General features: G+C 32.3%; 1 protein-coding gene across 1 annotated transcript in view; it reads right to left on the reverse strand.

Annotated features, from left to right (window-relative positions):
- Positions 1-17,126, reverse strand: part of LOC140670391 (dynein axonemal heavy chain 7-like) — a 54,036-nt gene extending 36,910 nt beyond the window's left edge. The window contains exons 1-4 of the mRNA XM_072900947.1: positions 16,351-17,126; positions 10,396-11,790; positions 6,506-6,875; positions 5,082-5,302 (exon numbers count right to left, since the gene is read on the reverse strand). Coding sequence (XP_072757048.1) covers positions 5,082-5,302; positions 6,506-6,875; positions 10,396-11,790; positions 16,351-16,910 — 2,546 coding nt within the window. The 5' untranslated portion in view covers positions 16,911-17,126. The remainder of the gene's footprint in view (positions 1-5,081; positions 5,303-6,505; positions 6,876-10,395; positions 11,791-16,350) is intronic.
- Between the last annotated feature and the right edge of the window lie 537 nt (positions 17,127-17,663).

Below are 17,663 nucleotides of genomic sequence, written 5' to 3' on the forward strand. Positions count from 1 at the left end.
TACAAAAGATTTAAAATACTAGATTGACAATTAATTAAATGTAGATTTACAAGAAAATTCTATAAATAATGAAATTATATTATAAAATCACAATGTAAGAGTTTTATTGTGTTTAATAAATTATGTAAGCATAAAGTTAAGTATACATACGCAAATTATCCGTTAATTGTAAATAAAGAAATTGCATAATTTTAATAAAAAGTACATAAATAACCGTAAATTGGTAATAGCCAGGAGTAAACAACGCACTTAATAAAGATTGAATATAATCGAATATAATCAAGTCAAAAGATTAAAGAACATACATTACATGTACAAGTTGATGTTAAGTCAATATAAAGTGCATGAATTATTTTTGTTTTTGTTGAACATATCAGTTTGAATCGCGCGCTGCTTAACCCTCGTTGTAGACAGGAAGATCTCTCCACCAGAAGTCTCACGGATTCAAAATCAAAAAGTAAAAAGAAACAGGAGGGAATGTATCGGTGGGCTAGCCAAATCACTGACGGAAGCCGCCATCTTGAGTGTCCACTTTTTTGACGCTTATTAGCATTGTCTGCTGCTGTTGTCAGAGAGACACATGTGCGTATTATTTTGCACAATTATTAATTATAAAAAAATAGTGAAATAAAATTATGATGCATTGTCAGGCCTGTGGCATAACAACAACAGCGCGAAATTATGGGATAACATTTCATCGGTTAATAATTGTTATCAATATAATAACAAGAATTTAATGTTTTGAAGGTTATGTTTTATTTAGATATACTATTTAAAGACATAGTATTAAAAGACAGTAAACAATGTGTTAAAATTTCAATATTATTAATATATATTATTTTATTTGTTGCATATTAAAATTATATATTTTAATTTAATCTTATTGAGTTGATTTTATTAAAAATATTAAGTATATTCCATATTTATATTTAAAACTTTGTTCTTGCAGCATCTCCGAAAAGCCATTCAATTTTGGCGCCCATAAGCAGCCATTTTGAGTATCCACTTTTATGCTGGTATACATAGGCATTTCCGTCCGTTTAGCTCGAGCCCTATGTTCCCTCCTGTTTCTTTTTACTCTTTGTTCAAAATCCCCTAGCTTTTCTTTAGCTAATTTTTTCTCCTATCTATTACCGATACTGTTTCTGTTATAACATGTATCAAAACGTACTCGCGCCTTTATTATTCTTTTAATAATCCATTGCTTATTGTACTGTCTAATAAACAAGCTCACTAAATAATCAACAGTTCTTTCGTTCCGCCCTGTCCTACTCAACAGTTTTAAACCTCATGAGAATAGAGGTGTGATGTTTTTTTTTCTCTTTTTTCATCCAATTTTATGTCACTCAACTTTTAGATTTTTAAAAACACACATAAAAATTTGTTTACATATATATTATTAAATCACAATACAATTTTACCAATTTTTTATGGAAAATAGTGATTAAATATGTTATCTTTAACAGTTTATTGCGTATTGAATCTCATTAAAAATAAAAGGATAGCAATAGTAATAGAATTTCCACAAATGAAGACATAGTATTAAATTAATTAAATAAAGAAATAATATTAAATTAATTAAAAGCGCATTAAACAAATCTTTATAATATTTTTTATCTCTTGTGCACGCATTGAATGTATAACATTTAAATAAATAGATCCATTAAAAGTATGCTTCATTAAATATGCATGTAAGAAAATTATATCCTATTTATGAAACTTTTTTTGATAATAACTTTTTTAAACAACGACCGACTGTTAAAACCTTTTGGAAGTTACTCAAAGTCATGACTTTGATAGTATATGTCAAGGTCAAGATGTCTTAGTAGGTGGGTCTCATTTTCTTAATGTTTACCTTCGACTACATAATTAATAATAAAAATTACGTGCCTGTAAATCTTTATTAAAATTGGAATATTAACATTTTCGAAAGTTTCACAAAAAAAGAGTAAATTACTACATAAGTCCTCTATTTCAATAACTTTAATCTTTGAACATGTTCAATTTAATAACGTTAATCTTTAAACATCTATGTTGTATAAGTCACTGAGTGACTGAGTTTTAATCATTGCTTATTATTTATTAAAAAAGTGTTGCCAAGTAAAAAATCTTTAATGTTGAACGTTAACCTAATTTGAATAATAACTTTGATCTTAACAATAATAAAATTATAAATATTGTATTCAATTTAGTCAGTAAAAAATCTAGTTATCTTATTTACTTTATAATATTTTTTTCCAAAATTGTTGAAGGCAAATAAGAATAGTCTTAAACATAATTTTCATAAAGATAGTCCTATACAAAATAAGATACTTTTAAGCAATTGCTCATCTACAAAAATTATCTGAGGTAAAAGTTAAACACGTAACATTTTAAAGTAATTTTTTTCAAATAAAGCGATTTTCACTAAGATTATCTTATTGAGATTATCTAAGAACAAATTTTGAAAACGAACAATGAATATTGCTTTATTTCAATTTTGATGTAATGCATACCTACATGATTTTAAAGAACAAATTTATTTTTAAAAAGAAACATTTTTTAGAATATATTTGTTTTATTTAGGTGCTGAACATTTTGTATAATAACTAAATTTAGAATTAAAGGCTCGTCTGTATGAATACTAATAAATAGCTAAGAAAGAAAAGTACGATTCACATGCAACGTAATATGAATAAATTAATCTGAAGAAACGATACATGATGACTGTAAACAAGAAAAAGTTTAGAGAATGCACGTATCTTTTCCACGTCAGGAATCAAGGAAGAGATTCGTCATTTCCCGTATGAATGTCAGCTCATCAAGTAGATGTATAATAAACAAGATTTTTAATTATGTTCTAAATCAGAGGTTCTCAAACTTATTTGGCCTATCACCCCTTTTTCAGAAAAAAAAAATTATTCAGCGCCCCCTTGAAAAATCTACTTTCTTTAAGCGAACAAATAGAGAAATGCAGTGATAAATTTGTGTTTTTTATGTACCTATATTTCTAGCTATCCTATAGCATACAACATAGAGTAAAAAAGATGTTGTATGAATAAAACACCCTAGAACTTGAAATTATAAAATTATTTATTAAAATCAATCATAATAACATTCGCATTAGTCTTCCGCATGTAACTTACATTATATTAAAAAAGAAAACTATGTATGGATTGTATATACTTTTATGTTCTCTAACCAAAGCACAGAAAATTAAGAAAGATATTATTAAAATAAAAAGAATAAAATAACTAAAATAATGAAGGATAATATTAAAATAAAAATTAAAATAAAATAAGAATAATATTTTCTTCATTGTTCGAGTTTCGTTAGCAATATACCGATATTATATATACTTGGAAAATAAAATAATTACTACAACATTTAATTTTATGTTATACAATACACACAAACATATAAAACATATATAAACAGTTTTTCAAAGTTTTCTTATCTTCTCTTTTTGTTTCATGCTTCCACTACCCCTTATTTTTATTTAACGCCCCCCAATTGCAACCGAGATTACTACCGCCCCTCTAAATCATTTCAACGCCCCTTGGGCGCCGATATCGCCTTGAGAACCTCTGTTCTATTAGGTTGGTGCGTATGAAATGTCGGATTCTCTTTACATGCGGACGTTTGTCTCCCTGTTTTCGTTATACTTTTGTCTTTGGCATAACCTCATTCATAGTCGTATTGTCCATTGCCAGAGACTCATTTCAGCAAAATAGGTTTTCTCGAAGGTCTTCCCTTTTGTTATTTCTTTTGAGTTTATTGCCGATATGAATTCTGCCGACATTCGCGTCATTTTCTTATATGAGTACAAACTTGGTAATAGTGCTGCAAAAGCTGCACGCAACATAAACCAAGCGTTTGGGGAGAATACGGTTAACGATCGGAAAGTGCAGCGTTGGTTCGAAAAATTTCGGACTGGCGATTTTTCACTGCAAAATGAGCCGCGCGGAAGACCCAAAACGTCTGTGAAGAATGATGACCTGAAGGCTCTAGTAGAAGCGGATCCAGTCGTATCCACGAGGGAACTTGCTATCAGGATGAAAGTTGACCATACAACGATATTGAGACACCTTTCTGAGATTGGCAAGGTTAAGAAGATGGACAAGTGGGTACCGCACGCACTGACAGAGCGAAATACCGCCGCATACATCGCACAAAACAATTGCGAAACTGAACGAACTGGAATATGAAGTTTTGCAGCATCCACCATATTCACCGGATCTCTCGCCGACCGATTTTCATTTTTTCAAGCATTTAGAGCTGTTTTTAAGGGGCAAACACTATGAAAATGAAGACAGTCTAAAAAACTCGATATCAGAGTTTATTAATTCTAAAGACCAAAATTTTTTTAAGACAGGCATCTACGCTTTAAAATCTCGTTGGGAGAAGTGTATTGAAGCGAATGGAGCATACTTTGATTGAATAAACAGCTTTTGAAGAAAGATATGCAGTTTTATACAATCACTTAAGAATCCGACATTTCATACGCACCAACCTAATAGATGTACGTATAATATTATGAAAATGTTCCATTCCATTTACATGTTTAAATTGTTCGTACAGTATGTATTATTTCTTCAAATTAATTTATATCTATACCGAAGAGAACCGAAACATTTAACATAACATTAAATGCTTTAATTCTACACAGAGTAATTTATTATTTGTGCCCACTAGCGGATCCTGACGTAAGGGAGATGGGAGGGTTTGACAAAATTATTTGATTTAATATCAATATGCCTTATTTTCACGGTTTGATCATTTCTTATCACAATTGATTTTTTTTCCCTCTCGAGGGTGGAGAGGGGGTTTAACCCGTCTTCTCCCCCCAAATTCGCCAGTGTTTGCGCCTATTAATGTTGTGTGTGACTCGTACATGTTCTTTTTATCTGTTTCTTGGTAAATTTTTTTAAATTTTTGATAAAGTGTTATTTGTTTTGATATATCAATTTATGATCCATACTAATAAAATATCTTATGTTAGTTTTATACATGGAAAAAAATGATTATGAGATATAGAGTATTGCTTTTTTTGTATCATGCAACAATAATATTTTTTATTTAGACATCTATTGAGGTATTACCTATTGAGAGCGAGTTCTCGTCGTTTTTCTGTCGTCAGATTAGAAAACATTCGCACAAGATCGAGGAACGAGGCAGTTGTGAAATAAGTCTTCTTACCAGTAATCTCGTAGAACCTTGTACTCATGTCTTTTGCACAAATATGGAAGAACTTACAGATGGTTACAGCTTCAAACTTGATATTTTCAGCAAGTTCCACATCGGCGATGGTGCGATGTGCTACCTTTTTTATTAATAATAAAACTCAATATAGTACACTCTTTGTGCGAGATATATATACATATATATAGTCAAATGATCACTCTGGGAGTCACGCATCAAAATAATATGTAGAATTCTATATAAACATAATATTAAAGATGATTTATTTTCTTTATATATTAAAGATATGTCTATTTTCTGGAAGAGGTTTGAAATGTATATTATGTTACATAAGAGTTTTAAAGATCAATGATTTATTATCCAAACAACTCCTTATACATATAGGTACATATGAAGATAGCTTCCAGAAAATATCTTTCAGAAAATAGGCATATCTTTAATATATAAAGAAAATAAATCATCTTTAACATTATGTTTACACCGAATTCTACATATTATTTTGATGCGTGACTTCCAGAGTGATCATTTGACTTATATTGGACAACTTATTTTGTTTAAAAATAAGTTGTCTGTTTAATGGTTTTTTGAAAGCGCTCTCAATGGCTACACATGTAATGGCATATGACTGCTATCATATAAGCTATAAGACTTAAGTTTTATTGAAGAGATTAATCTAGAAAAAAATTAGATGGTTTTGGAAAAACCCTTTGGTCAGGATAGCATGTAGAGAGAAACGTATGTTGGCAGCAAAATAAACACGTAATTGAGCATTAATCAAGTATATTCCAGCACAATACAAAGTTGACAAGTCAAACAAAATACACGTTACAAATACAGCTATCTCACTGTTCGCGCTTATACACATAAAAAACAAAACTCGGATTATCACGCGCAATTTTATAATGGGCAAAACACAAGTCTGTGTCTACTATCTCTATGGGATACATTCCTATTTCTAATTTTTCAACATTAAATTTTTCCAAATCTTTTACTCATGAATGAAACATTGCTCTTTTTCATTATCTCATTGAATAAAACGCAAAGAAAACACAAAAACGATAGACTAAAAACCATGTCATTGTGCATAGATCACTATATAAACAGAATTTATCAATGAATGTGCGCAGTTGTCGATGGAGGTAACCGAACATTAATTGATATCAATGATATTTGCTGTTAAAATGACGTTTACTATCTGGGAAAAATCCTTTCATTTAATAAATTCAGGTAGGTACTAGTAATAAAATCAGTCTGAAAACTTGATTGTCATACTATATAATGCAAAACACAAACTACAAGACACATACATACAGAAACGCATTACCTGCTCGAGTGCATCCTCTGGCCATTCATCGAACCAGTCGATAGTGCAGCAATTCACCAAACTCGGATACATTCGTATGCGAATTCTGAAGGCATCGCCAATTGGACTTAAACATAGCATTATATGTAACTTTTCACGACAACGACTGACAAAATATGCCAGCACAGCCAACATAGAAATATCGATGTGTTTACCGCCCTGAGCGGCGAATCGTGTCATCTCAATAATCTCTTGTCTCTCTTCAATCGTAAAAAGATTTGGAACTTCACCATCGTTGAGCAAGCTATTAATGTCATCTAAAAAAGCCTCATCCCGAATTTGTTCTTCGGCGAGAAGAAATACGAGATCTTTGCCAATGCCGCCGGAGTTCCTATACATGATAATCGAAGAATTGAGAAGAAGAATAAAACATAAAAATAAATAGGATAACATTTTTTAAATATATATGTATTCCATATAACAGTTTTTTATAACACATATAACATATACAGGGTGTCCCCAATTTAAATTGTAAAACTGCGGGAGCATGTAGGGGACTAAAAAATTAAGACAAAAAGTCCTTTAGAGATTTGCTTGTTTTTGCTTTATTTTGGAAAAAATCGCAAAAATGCAATCGCCTATTGTCAGTTGGTCTCTTGAGTTGATTGGCACCAAATAAACTTCAAGGTTCCTTACATATGTAAACACTTGATGTTATCCTTTACATTCTTTTGTTTGTTTACATTATTGCTTTCTTCTACGAGTCCTTAATCAGTTTTTAGTCAGTTGTATCAGAACAATTCTAGCTGCAAGTTATGCGGTCAGTACTACATGTAATGCTTGCATTGCTGCAAGAGGGCAGCATTTTGAACAATATCTGCATTAAATAGATGATAACATGAATAAAATGCAAAATAAATAAAGTAAAAAGCGAAAACTTATTTTGTTTCTTTTTTTGCGGTTTTCTCCAAAATGGAGAAAAAACGAACAAATCTCTAAAGGACTTTTTGTCTTAGTTTCTCGGTCCCCTACACGCTCCCGAAGTTTTGCCATTTAAATTGGGGAAACCCTGTATAAGGGCTATAACGATATAAGGGGAGGTAAATTGCCCCCGAAGATAAACGTAGTGACTCTTTGAAAGTAACTTATAATGAGTAAATGCAATGTGCAATGTTTTAGCTTCCGAAATCTCTTCGTTTGGGTGTTACGAAGTGAGTTTGAAAAACTAACATATCTTATATCTCCCGAACGGTTAGAAATAATTTAATTTAAAAAAATATACATAAAAGGGGACATTAAAGGAACATTATATGTATATACTTTTCCATTGTCTATATAGTCAGCTAATGTACAAAAAAATTCAAGATTTTTTAAAGAATTTTTTTCTAAATAAACCCTTCGAGTAACCCTCTTGAGAAAAATTGAGAATAAACCTTGTTTTATTCTATTTATATGAAAAATTAGCTAACTCAGTCGATTTGGAGGAACAGGTTAAAAAAAATAAAAATGACAATTTAACTCATGTTTTGTTATTTTTAAATTATAAAGTAATTTAATTAATTATTATTTTTACATAAAATATTATAATATTTTATATATAACATATTATATATAACATATATAAGAAAAACAACATATTAGAATTATATTTATTATTAATTATAAAAATATTATGTTTATATATATATATATGTGTGTATATAAACACATAATATTTTTATAATTAATTTTTCTTATATATGTTGTACAGGGTGAACCAATAACTATTCCTACCTGAAATATCTTCGAATTTGTAAGCTCTACAGGTAAATTTGTGTACTCAAAATTACACAGTACAAAGAGAGCTATTATATGGCGATAACAATTTTTGTCCAGGTAGAGGCGTTTCGGAGATTAAAATCATCTTCATTTTTTTAAATGGATTCGATGTTTTCTTTTCATAATATAATAGAGGAACATATAACAAATTCAGAACCCATATCACAATATCATTTGACAAAATTAGAAGCAAGAGAAAAAATACGATAAAAGATACGTTTTTCATAATAATTCACAATAACTATAATATAAGTAAATAATAAATAAATATTAATAAATAAATAAAAACTTACAATTTAATTTACTAGAAGATGTTGATATCTCCTTCCACCTCGACAAAAATTATTATCGCTATATAATAACCCTCTTTGTACTGTGCAATTTTGTTTACACAAATTTTCCTGTAGACTTTTTACAGATTCGAATATATTTTAGGTGATAATAGTCATTGCCTCACCCTGTATATAATATGTTATATATACAATATGATAATATTTTATGTAAAAATAATAATTAATTAAATCACTTTTTTATTTAAAAATAACAAAACATGAGTTAAATTGTCATTTTTATTTTTTTTAACTTATTCCACCAAATCGACTTAGTTGGCTAACTTTTTATATAAATAGAATAAAACAAGGTTTATTTTCAATTGTTTTCAAGAGGGTCATACGAAGGGTTTATTCCGAAAAAAATTCTTAAAAAAATCTTGAATTTTTTTTGTGCATTAACTGACTATATAGACATTTGAAAAAAATATATAATGTTTCCTTAATGCCCCCTCTGCATATTTTTTTTATTAAATTATCTCTAACCGTTCGAGAGATATAAAATATGTTAGTTTTTCAAACTCACTTGATAACACTAACGAAGAGATTTCGAAAGCTGAAACATTGCACATTGCATTTACTCATTATAAGTTACTTTCAAAGAGTCACTACGTTTATCTTCGGGGGCAATTTACCTCCCCTTATTACTCTATACTCTTTAGATAGTGGAATAATAAGAGGCGTAGTAAGTTAAGCGCAACTAAATTAAAATCTTTTTTAATTGTTCTGCGTTTTATCTTTTCTTTGGAAATCACCTTCAACAAATACAAAAATATTAATATATCTAAACTTTCAGTTGTTACTAGTGTCATCGGTTTTTACCTTAAATAAATTAAATTTTCTATTGGTTCCAAGGTTAAGAAATGAAGAGATTATTCCTATATTTAAAATCGCGAAAGAACCGAAGAAAAATATAAAATTTAATTATAGATTAAAAGTATGTAATAAATTACGCTTTTTCATTGAAGTACATAAAGCTGGTCTTCTGAAATAATTATGTAAGAATAATGTATAAAATATCGTATAAAAACTATCATGTCGTATGTAGGTTAACCGGGTAGATTATTAAAAACACATACTAATGGATAATCACATTAATAGGAATACCTCGCAATATTCCCTTATCACGGATTATAAAATCAAAGAAATCTAATAAAATCAAGAATTTAATTTCGATAAAATAGAAATCTTGTGAATGAATATTATTATTATTATTTATTTTAAATAAAAGATTATCGTAATAAATTATTTATTTAGCAACAAACAATAATTTTAATAGACAAAATAACAAATTGTTGCCTACATCATACATTGTGTGTGTGTGTGTATGCGTGTGCGTGTGCGTATGCGTGCATGCGTGTGTGTGTATTATAATATACATATACATATATTTTGTGTGTGTGTGTGTGTGTGTGTGTGTGTGTGTGTGTGTGTGTGTGTGTGTGTGTGTGTGTGTGTGTGTGTGTGTGTGTGTGTGTGTGTGTGTGTGTGTGTGTGTGTGTGTGTGTGTGTGTGTGTGTGTGTGTGTGGGTGTGTGGGTGTGTGTACATATACATGTAGTATACGTATGTATAGTATATATGTGTGTATGTATAAAAGTGTAGATCAATATCAAATAAAAAAATAGGAAGTTCAATAAATATAAAATCAATAATGGCGTTTTAATAATAATTATAATAATAATCATAAAGATTTGTTGCAAAAAGATAATCTTTAATTATGCATTATTGCAATTAATAATTCAGTACATAAATAACTACACACCTGAGGACATTCTTAATTTCCTCCCGCCATTCCTGCATGCCATATATACTACTGATCTCTGGTTGACAAAGATCATATTTGTTCATTGCGGCAGAGAGTTTTGTCAAGCTCTGTCTTCCTGATCCGCCAGTACCAACTATCAGCATATTTCCGCATGGAATCGCTAAAACACGGCACATTCTGGCGAGATGTTTAAGTGCAAAACGAAATAGTACGATATCAATCTTATCGCGATGTGTATCGTTGTATTCCATCAAAAACGAAGAAGTTACTTGTTGATACTCTTCTATCGAAGGAATCTCTTCATACCGCCGATCTTCTACTACAGTTTCAATATCCATAAAGCCGAATATTAGGTTATCTAAACTTTTCTCTGTAATTTCGTTTTGGAATTTCGGCAGATAATCAAACAAAATATCGAAGCGTTCTTTTAAAATAGTTTCCACTATATCTTTGATAGTAAAAAATAACCAATTTCGATCGGACTGATCAATCAAACGATCACCAAAAACTCGAAGCACTTCGTGCACCCACAGTTTGCCAAATACTGTTCTGCTACTATCCGCAGACTCTTTTTTTAATAATGTGCAACCAGTTATTACTCGTACAAAGTCACGCACATTGAACAGATAGTGAGGCTTGAGTGGTGTCGGTCTTAAATGATAAATTGCACTGTCAAAAATACGCAAGGTGGCATTTACGAAGTCATTGATGATCGGTAACACGCCAGCAGTAAAACCATTTCGTTTTAGCCCAATAAATGCGAGATTCGTAAAAATTCTAAAGAAACTTTCACGCGCAAACTTGCACACATTAAATAAGTTGAAGTGACGTAAAAATCGTCGATAAATTTCTTGTCTGCTACCACCAGGCAACGCCATCGCACATACAAACATAGTATCTAAAATGGTGATTACTTCTGGTTTCTTCAGATCAAACCAAATGCCATAATCAAGAAATTGACGCAATAGCTCGATTGGTGGTTGAGCGCCATAAATTTCTTTTGCTGGCGTGTTTACCTCATCAATAAAAACAACGCAACGTTTGCCTATCGGCGGTCCAAATTGATTTTTTCGTTTCTTATGTAGCTTTAACAGTACTAATTCCTGTGTTTGGGCTGCTGTGATTCTTGGTGCAAAAGTGATAAGATTGGGCAGATACTCATTCTCATTAAGCTTATTAGTTAATAAATCTTTCAAATAAAGGCTTTTGCCAGTACCAGTATCACCATAAAGTAAAAAACATCGTTGATACTTGATGTGTGTTGACATCATATTTTGATACTTGATAACATCAATCGTTGGAATAATGGTGCGTGCAATACTTTCTGTATCCAGAATAGGCTCAGCTCTTGCAGCATCAAAAAAGCGTTTCCAGGATCCTTTGCCGCGGAAACTATAATAAGAGAAAAATTAATATTAATTTTATACAGGATGTTTCATTTTATTTGCCCCAAGTAAATATCTCAAAAAATATGGAAAATACGAAAAAATCTGTTTCAGACAAAAGTTGTATGGTTTCGACATAAGATTAAACCATTTGTTTTAACTTTGAATAATTATAAGGTCACAAAGGTTATTTTTAATTTCTTAAATGGAACTCCCTTTTTTCATTGTATTCAGAATTCCCTTTTTTCATTGTATTTTTTATAGGTTTGCAAAACACTATAATAAAATATTTTTTTATTAAGTACTTTTCGAATTATAAGATTTAAAATTGACAATACCCCCGGCATTAGCATTACCCAAAGTATACCACGTGAAGGTTACCGGACATCTCTTTTATATTGCGCGCGCGCACGCGCGTGCGTGCGTGTAACAAAGCAAGAACTCTACGGTTTGTCACACACACACACACACACACACGCGCGCGCGCGCGCGCACACGCATTAGGTCTTATAACTCGAAAAGTACTTAATGAAAAAATATTTTATTATAGTATTTTGGAAAGTGCTCCAGATAAGCTATAAGAAAATGCAATGAAAAAAGGGAGTAACATTTAAAAAATTAAAAATGACTTTTATGTAACTGTTACGTCCTGTAGACTTCACGATTCTTTTTTTTTCGAGAGGAATGCATAAACACTTAGAGATAATGATTCTAAGAACTCTCTACGGCGAAATATCAAACCGTGAGAACTGTCACTTTAGTTGCACTCCACGAATATTACGTTACGTGGATAATAAAATTTTTAACAAACCTCCGTAAGGCGAGACCAACTCTAAATAAGACAACCAAAGAAGTCTTAGAAATCGAATAAAGAATAAACATTTGAACGGCTCTCTAAACTCCAAAAGAATTTTAAATAAAACAGAGTCGCCGTAACTCAAGACAGTTGTTTAGGACTGCAATCATAAATTTGAAACGGCGACGAAAAATTTAAGAAGCATTCGATAAGAGAGCTCGCCTGACGGACCACCTAAAGTGACAGCTGTTTATAATAAATTTCTAAATAGCAATAAGCGACTCTGACGGTACCAAACTCCTCATTGGCCAAATGGAAAAATCTCTTGAACCAATAGAGAAGAAATTTTTGAGACTCGAAGTCGAAGGAAACACCCCCTAAGCATAAGGGGGCGTTAATTAAAATTCTAATTCGTCCAATTGTCTAATGGAGAGGAGGTACGAATCCTAGTATTTAATGCGAAAGCAATGTACCGCGACATTAGTATCAGGATCAGTATCAGTATCAGTATAATCGTCATCATAATCCTTATCACTACTTCGGTTCGGTCTCTCACCCGGTACGAACATTTTCCTTCGACCTCGGGTTCGAAACGCGGAATTGATACTCCACTCCGCTATTAATTCTGCGGGTATTAACATTTACGCGTATTTATACTTTCAAAATCCGCGACGTGCGTTTCCACAATTGACACAGACTCTTTGTGAAGTGGCCACTCAATACGAAGAATTGGATCGCTAACCAGAGTTCCTGCCAAATTCAGACCGACGCCGCTAAATCCACTGCCGAGGTCTTCTACAGCTCTTAAAACCAACCAACGCACTCAAAAAGTAGTGAGTCTCTAATAAACAATTTTATACGATTGCTACCCCCCCCCCCCCCCGCAAACTTAAAGTCATTGAAACAGCTCTTGGTCTATCAGTCAATAATTTAAGTATTAATATTTAAATTTTAGTTTGCCTGTTCCCTCTTCCTCCCCTCTGCTTTACTCCCATTTTTATTTTTCTCTTTACCATCGTATTTATGTACTCCGACATCCACACGTCAGGTTACTAAATACAGTTAAAAGTAATCTTTTTATTATTTCTCTTTTACCTTTGTATTTATGTACACCGACATTCACACGTCAGGTTACTAAATACAGTTAAAGGTAATCTTTTTATTTCTCTTTTACCTTTGTATTTATGTACACCGACATTCACACATCAGGTTACTGAATGCAGTTAGAGGTAATTTTTTTATTTTTATCTTCCTACCCGTATTTATGTATACCGGGATTCACACGTCAGGTTACTAAATACAGTTAAAGATAATCTTTTAATTTTCTCTTTACCATTGTATTTATGTACACCGACATTCACACGTTAGGTTACTGACTACAATTAAAGGTAATCTTTTTATTTCTCTTTTACTTTTGTATTTATGTACACCGACATTCACACGTCAGGTTACTAAGTACAGTTAAAGGTAATCTTTTTATTTCTCTTGTACCCTTGTATTTATGTACACCGACATTCACACGTTAGGTTACTAAATACAGTTAAAAGTAATCTTTTTATTTTTCTCTTCCTACCTGTATTCGTGTATACCGAGATTTCCACTCAAGTTACTGAATATAGTTAAGGGAACTTATACCCCTTCCTCGTTCACCCTAATACTGATAATAAAAACTTTGTCAATTTACATAGTCGTACTGTTCCTACAATTAATTTAAAGCCTACTATTTTAATATTAGTGTCAAAATTTTCTATATTATCTTTTGTTCTCGGTTTGTCTCATTATTCTTACTAGTTTTGTAATTTAACAAATAAATTAACCAAGAACTGTTTCCCCAAAGAAAAATAAAACATTAACATTTCCTCGCGGGGATTCATAGTGGATCCTGCTACCCTCAAGAGAATTAAGTCGGGCGCAAGAGTAAATAAACAGCGCCATAACCATCGCACGGTCAGAATCGCGGCTAGGGCCTTTTAGCGGATAAGAATTTCATTGTAGACTTTTCAAAAATTAATGTAGAGTTATTTAAATTACTTATAGCTAAACAAACAAACCCGCAAACAAAAACTGACATCTCCCCTCCTATTTCAATAAACATTCCTCCTCTTCTTCCTCCTTCAAGAGAGCCGGAACCATCCCGCTCACCTGACCCATCTCCTCGTATCACCATCGATTCACCTCCCTCTTCACACCCCATAGCATCGTCCTCTCACGAACAACCCTCCCCATCTCCTCTCGGTTTACCGGGCTCTTCCAACGAAACTCCCTCTACCTCTGAACCCCCTCCATGTCCACCCTCAGCAGCTTCTATCATCGTCCTGGAAGATTCACCCCCATCTTCCTCCCACAATTCACCTGATTCTCAAGAAGAATCGGACGAAATTTGGGAGGCCCTTCGTGATATTGCCGAGGTCGTCGTCGACCTCAAGAAAGAAAACGCGAGTTACGCCGAAAATTCCAAACACCAAGAACCTCCTTGTCCCCCGCCTCAGGATCCTATCCAATATTTAATCAATAACCTCCCAAGGATCCGACATGCCCTCCCAGACGGCTCGTATACAATCGGGCCTGGCCCTGTTGATTTAAAAACACCACTCCGTCCTTGCAAACAACCCTGCGGGATTCGTTATCCCATGGTTTCTCCCCGGTCATAGATATCTCCTCGCCGTTCTAATAGAGGCTCTCCGAAAGAAATTTCCTTCTTCCACGATTACCTTCGAAGAAGTATAATTCTTTTCCTGGCCCTTCTCTTAGAATTTTAAATATTATTGTATAAATACTAGTCAGGTAATAAATCCTTTTTTTTTATTTTTTCACTTCCAATTTACCTGGCTGACGTCCCTCCGAACTGATTTAACACCCGCGAATACACACACACACACCCACACACTCAATCTATTAATAAGATTAATTAGACTAATTAAAATGGTAATATTTTTTTAAAACCTATATACTTATATACATTTTCATTTTCATTTAATAAATGAATAAAAATTAAAAATTTTAAATTTAAATCAAATTTATTAACCCTTTCAAACACATTCCCTGACTCCAAGATCGCACAAAGTCCCGTCCCGCGTAACTGGGATTAACTTCCTTTACCGAAAAGGGACCACCGAACGAACGGCCTACTGACCTAGTAAAAAAGACCCTCGAGGTCCTTGACCAGGTCCAGCCTTGCACAGTTCGTTCGAGTCGAAAGCGTTAAGGTTTTACGCGTTTCGACAAGGGTAAGTTCCTTTCATTATCTCATTCTTGGTTTTTGAGTCTGGACGTAACCTTCAAACAATTATTCAAGGTTAAATCAATGACATCATCTTATATCCTTCTCGAAACCATACAATTTTTTCTAAAACCTTTTTTCGTATTTTCCATATTTTTCAAAATATTTGCCTGGGGCAATTAAAATGGATATATACATATGTAACAATACATTAACTTAGAGTAACATCTATTTAAGTACCTAACAATTGTAAAGTTGTTAGACTCTATTAAATACGTTGTACTATTAAGTACTATTATATATATATATATATATATATATATATATATATATATATATATATATATACATATACATATATATATACATAATATACCTTATAAGTGCATAATATTATATAATATTTAAGATATATTCAAGGTATATTTTTAGAAGATATAATATTCTACGAATATATCTTAAATATTATATAATATTATGCGCTTATATATATAATACATACATACATTGGGATTACAAGAGTTCTATAATATTTTTTAAATGATTCTAACCTGTAATATTGATCGTGAAGTGCATCCTCACTTGGCAGAGAGATAGGATCGGAGGCCACACTGATGGGTAAAGGTGATTCTTGGTACTCACCTCTCCATATACTGAGATAAAACGCATCGAATTTTTGTCGAGATTCAAGATCTAAAGTACCAGCCGCACCCCACACCATCGAGACAATTATGGCTGCTTGAAACCAAACTACCAAATATTGGTCAAACATTTTTGGATTCTCCTCGATGCCATTTTCTATCAGCATCTGGAAAATCGACATAGTTGACACAGCACGATGAATCTGTCCGGCGCTTATAGTTATATGACATTCCTTTCTGATGAATTGTAAGCAGAGATCCATCAGCCAATGGAATAGCTCGTATATCACTTTCTCTTGATTTGTCGCCCAAATAGGATTCAATCCGCGAATCCATGATTTCAGAATAGGTCGCCAACCGAGAATAACTGGTTCCATATAAATCATACCGCAGCGAGAAACCGTAGCGGGAGATGCATGTATTAAATCCATTGTTTCAAATATTATTGACATATTATCGGTCATGTGCATCACCTACTCAAATAATAAATTTTTTGTGTTACTAATTTATTTATTTTTTTTATCTCCATGTACGGGATGTCCCATTATAAACAGTTCAGCCAAATATCTCGAAAATTGAGCCCAGCAAGCAAAATGTTTCAGATAAAATTTATAAGATTTTGAGAAGAGAGAAAATTAATGATATTAAATTTTACTAAAATAATTTTTTAATTTTGCTAATTTCTATAAACAATGATGTGCTCACGAATTTGTGTGTGTGTGTGTGTGCGTGTGTGCGCGCACACGTGTGTGTGTGTGTATGTGTGCATGCGTGTATGCGCGCGCCTTTGGTGATATGTATGTGCTTGCACTTACGTACGTATGGATATATAATTCTTATTTCTAGCATTATCTAGAATTAACTATGAGAATCAGATATCTTAATTACATATCTTAAAATGCGTAATTAGCGTAAGTATCTCTCACATTTTGTGGTTTATGCTTAATGTCAGTTTTTTTGCTTTTTACGATTAAGATACTTAATTAATGTGAGTCTCCTTTCACGTTCGGAGTATTTAATTACTGTAAATCCGTTTGCCTTTCAGGTATATGTAAGTACTTAATCATTAGGGGATACCGAAGCGTCGGCCGAACTCATACGCGATTTTAAGCGCCGCCTTGAAAGAACTAAAAAAGTATTACCGACGCAGTCGGCATGAGAGTGAGCGAGACAGTAATAGGAGCGAGCGAGATAGCAATAGGAGCGAGCGCGACAGTAATAGG

The sequence above is a fragment of the Anoplolepis gracilipes genome, chromosome 10 (genome assembly GCF_047496725.1).
Source record: "Anoplolepis gracilipes chromosome 10, ASM4749672v1, whole genome shotgun sequence".
NCBI classification, from domain to species: domain Eukaryota; kingdom Metazoa; phylum Arthropoda; class Insecta; order Hymenoptera; family Formicidae; genus Anoplolepis; species Anoplolepis gracilipes.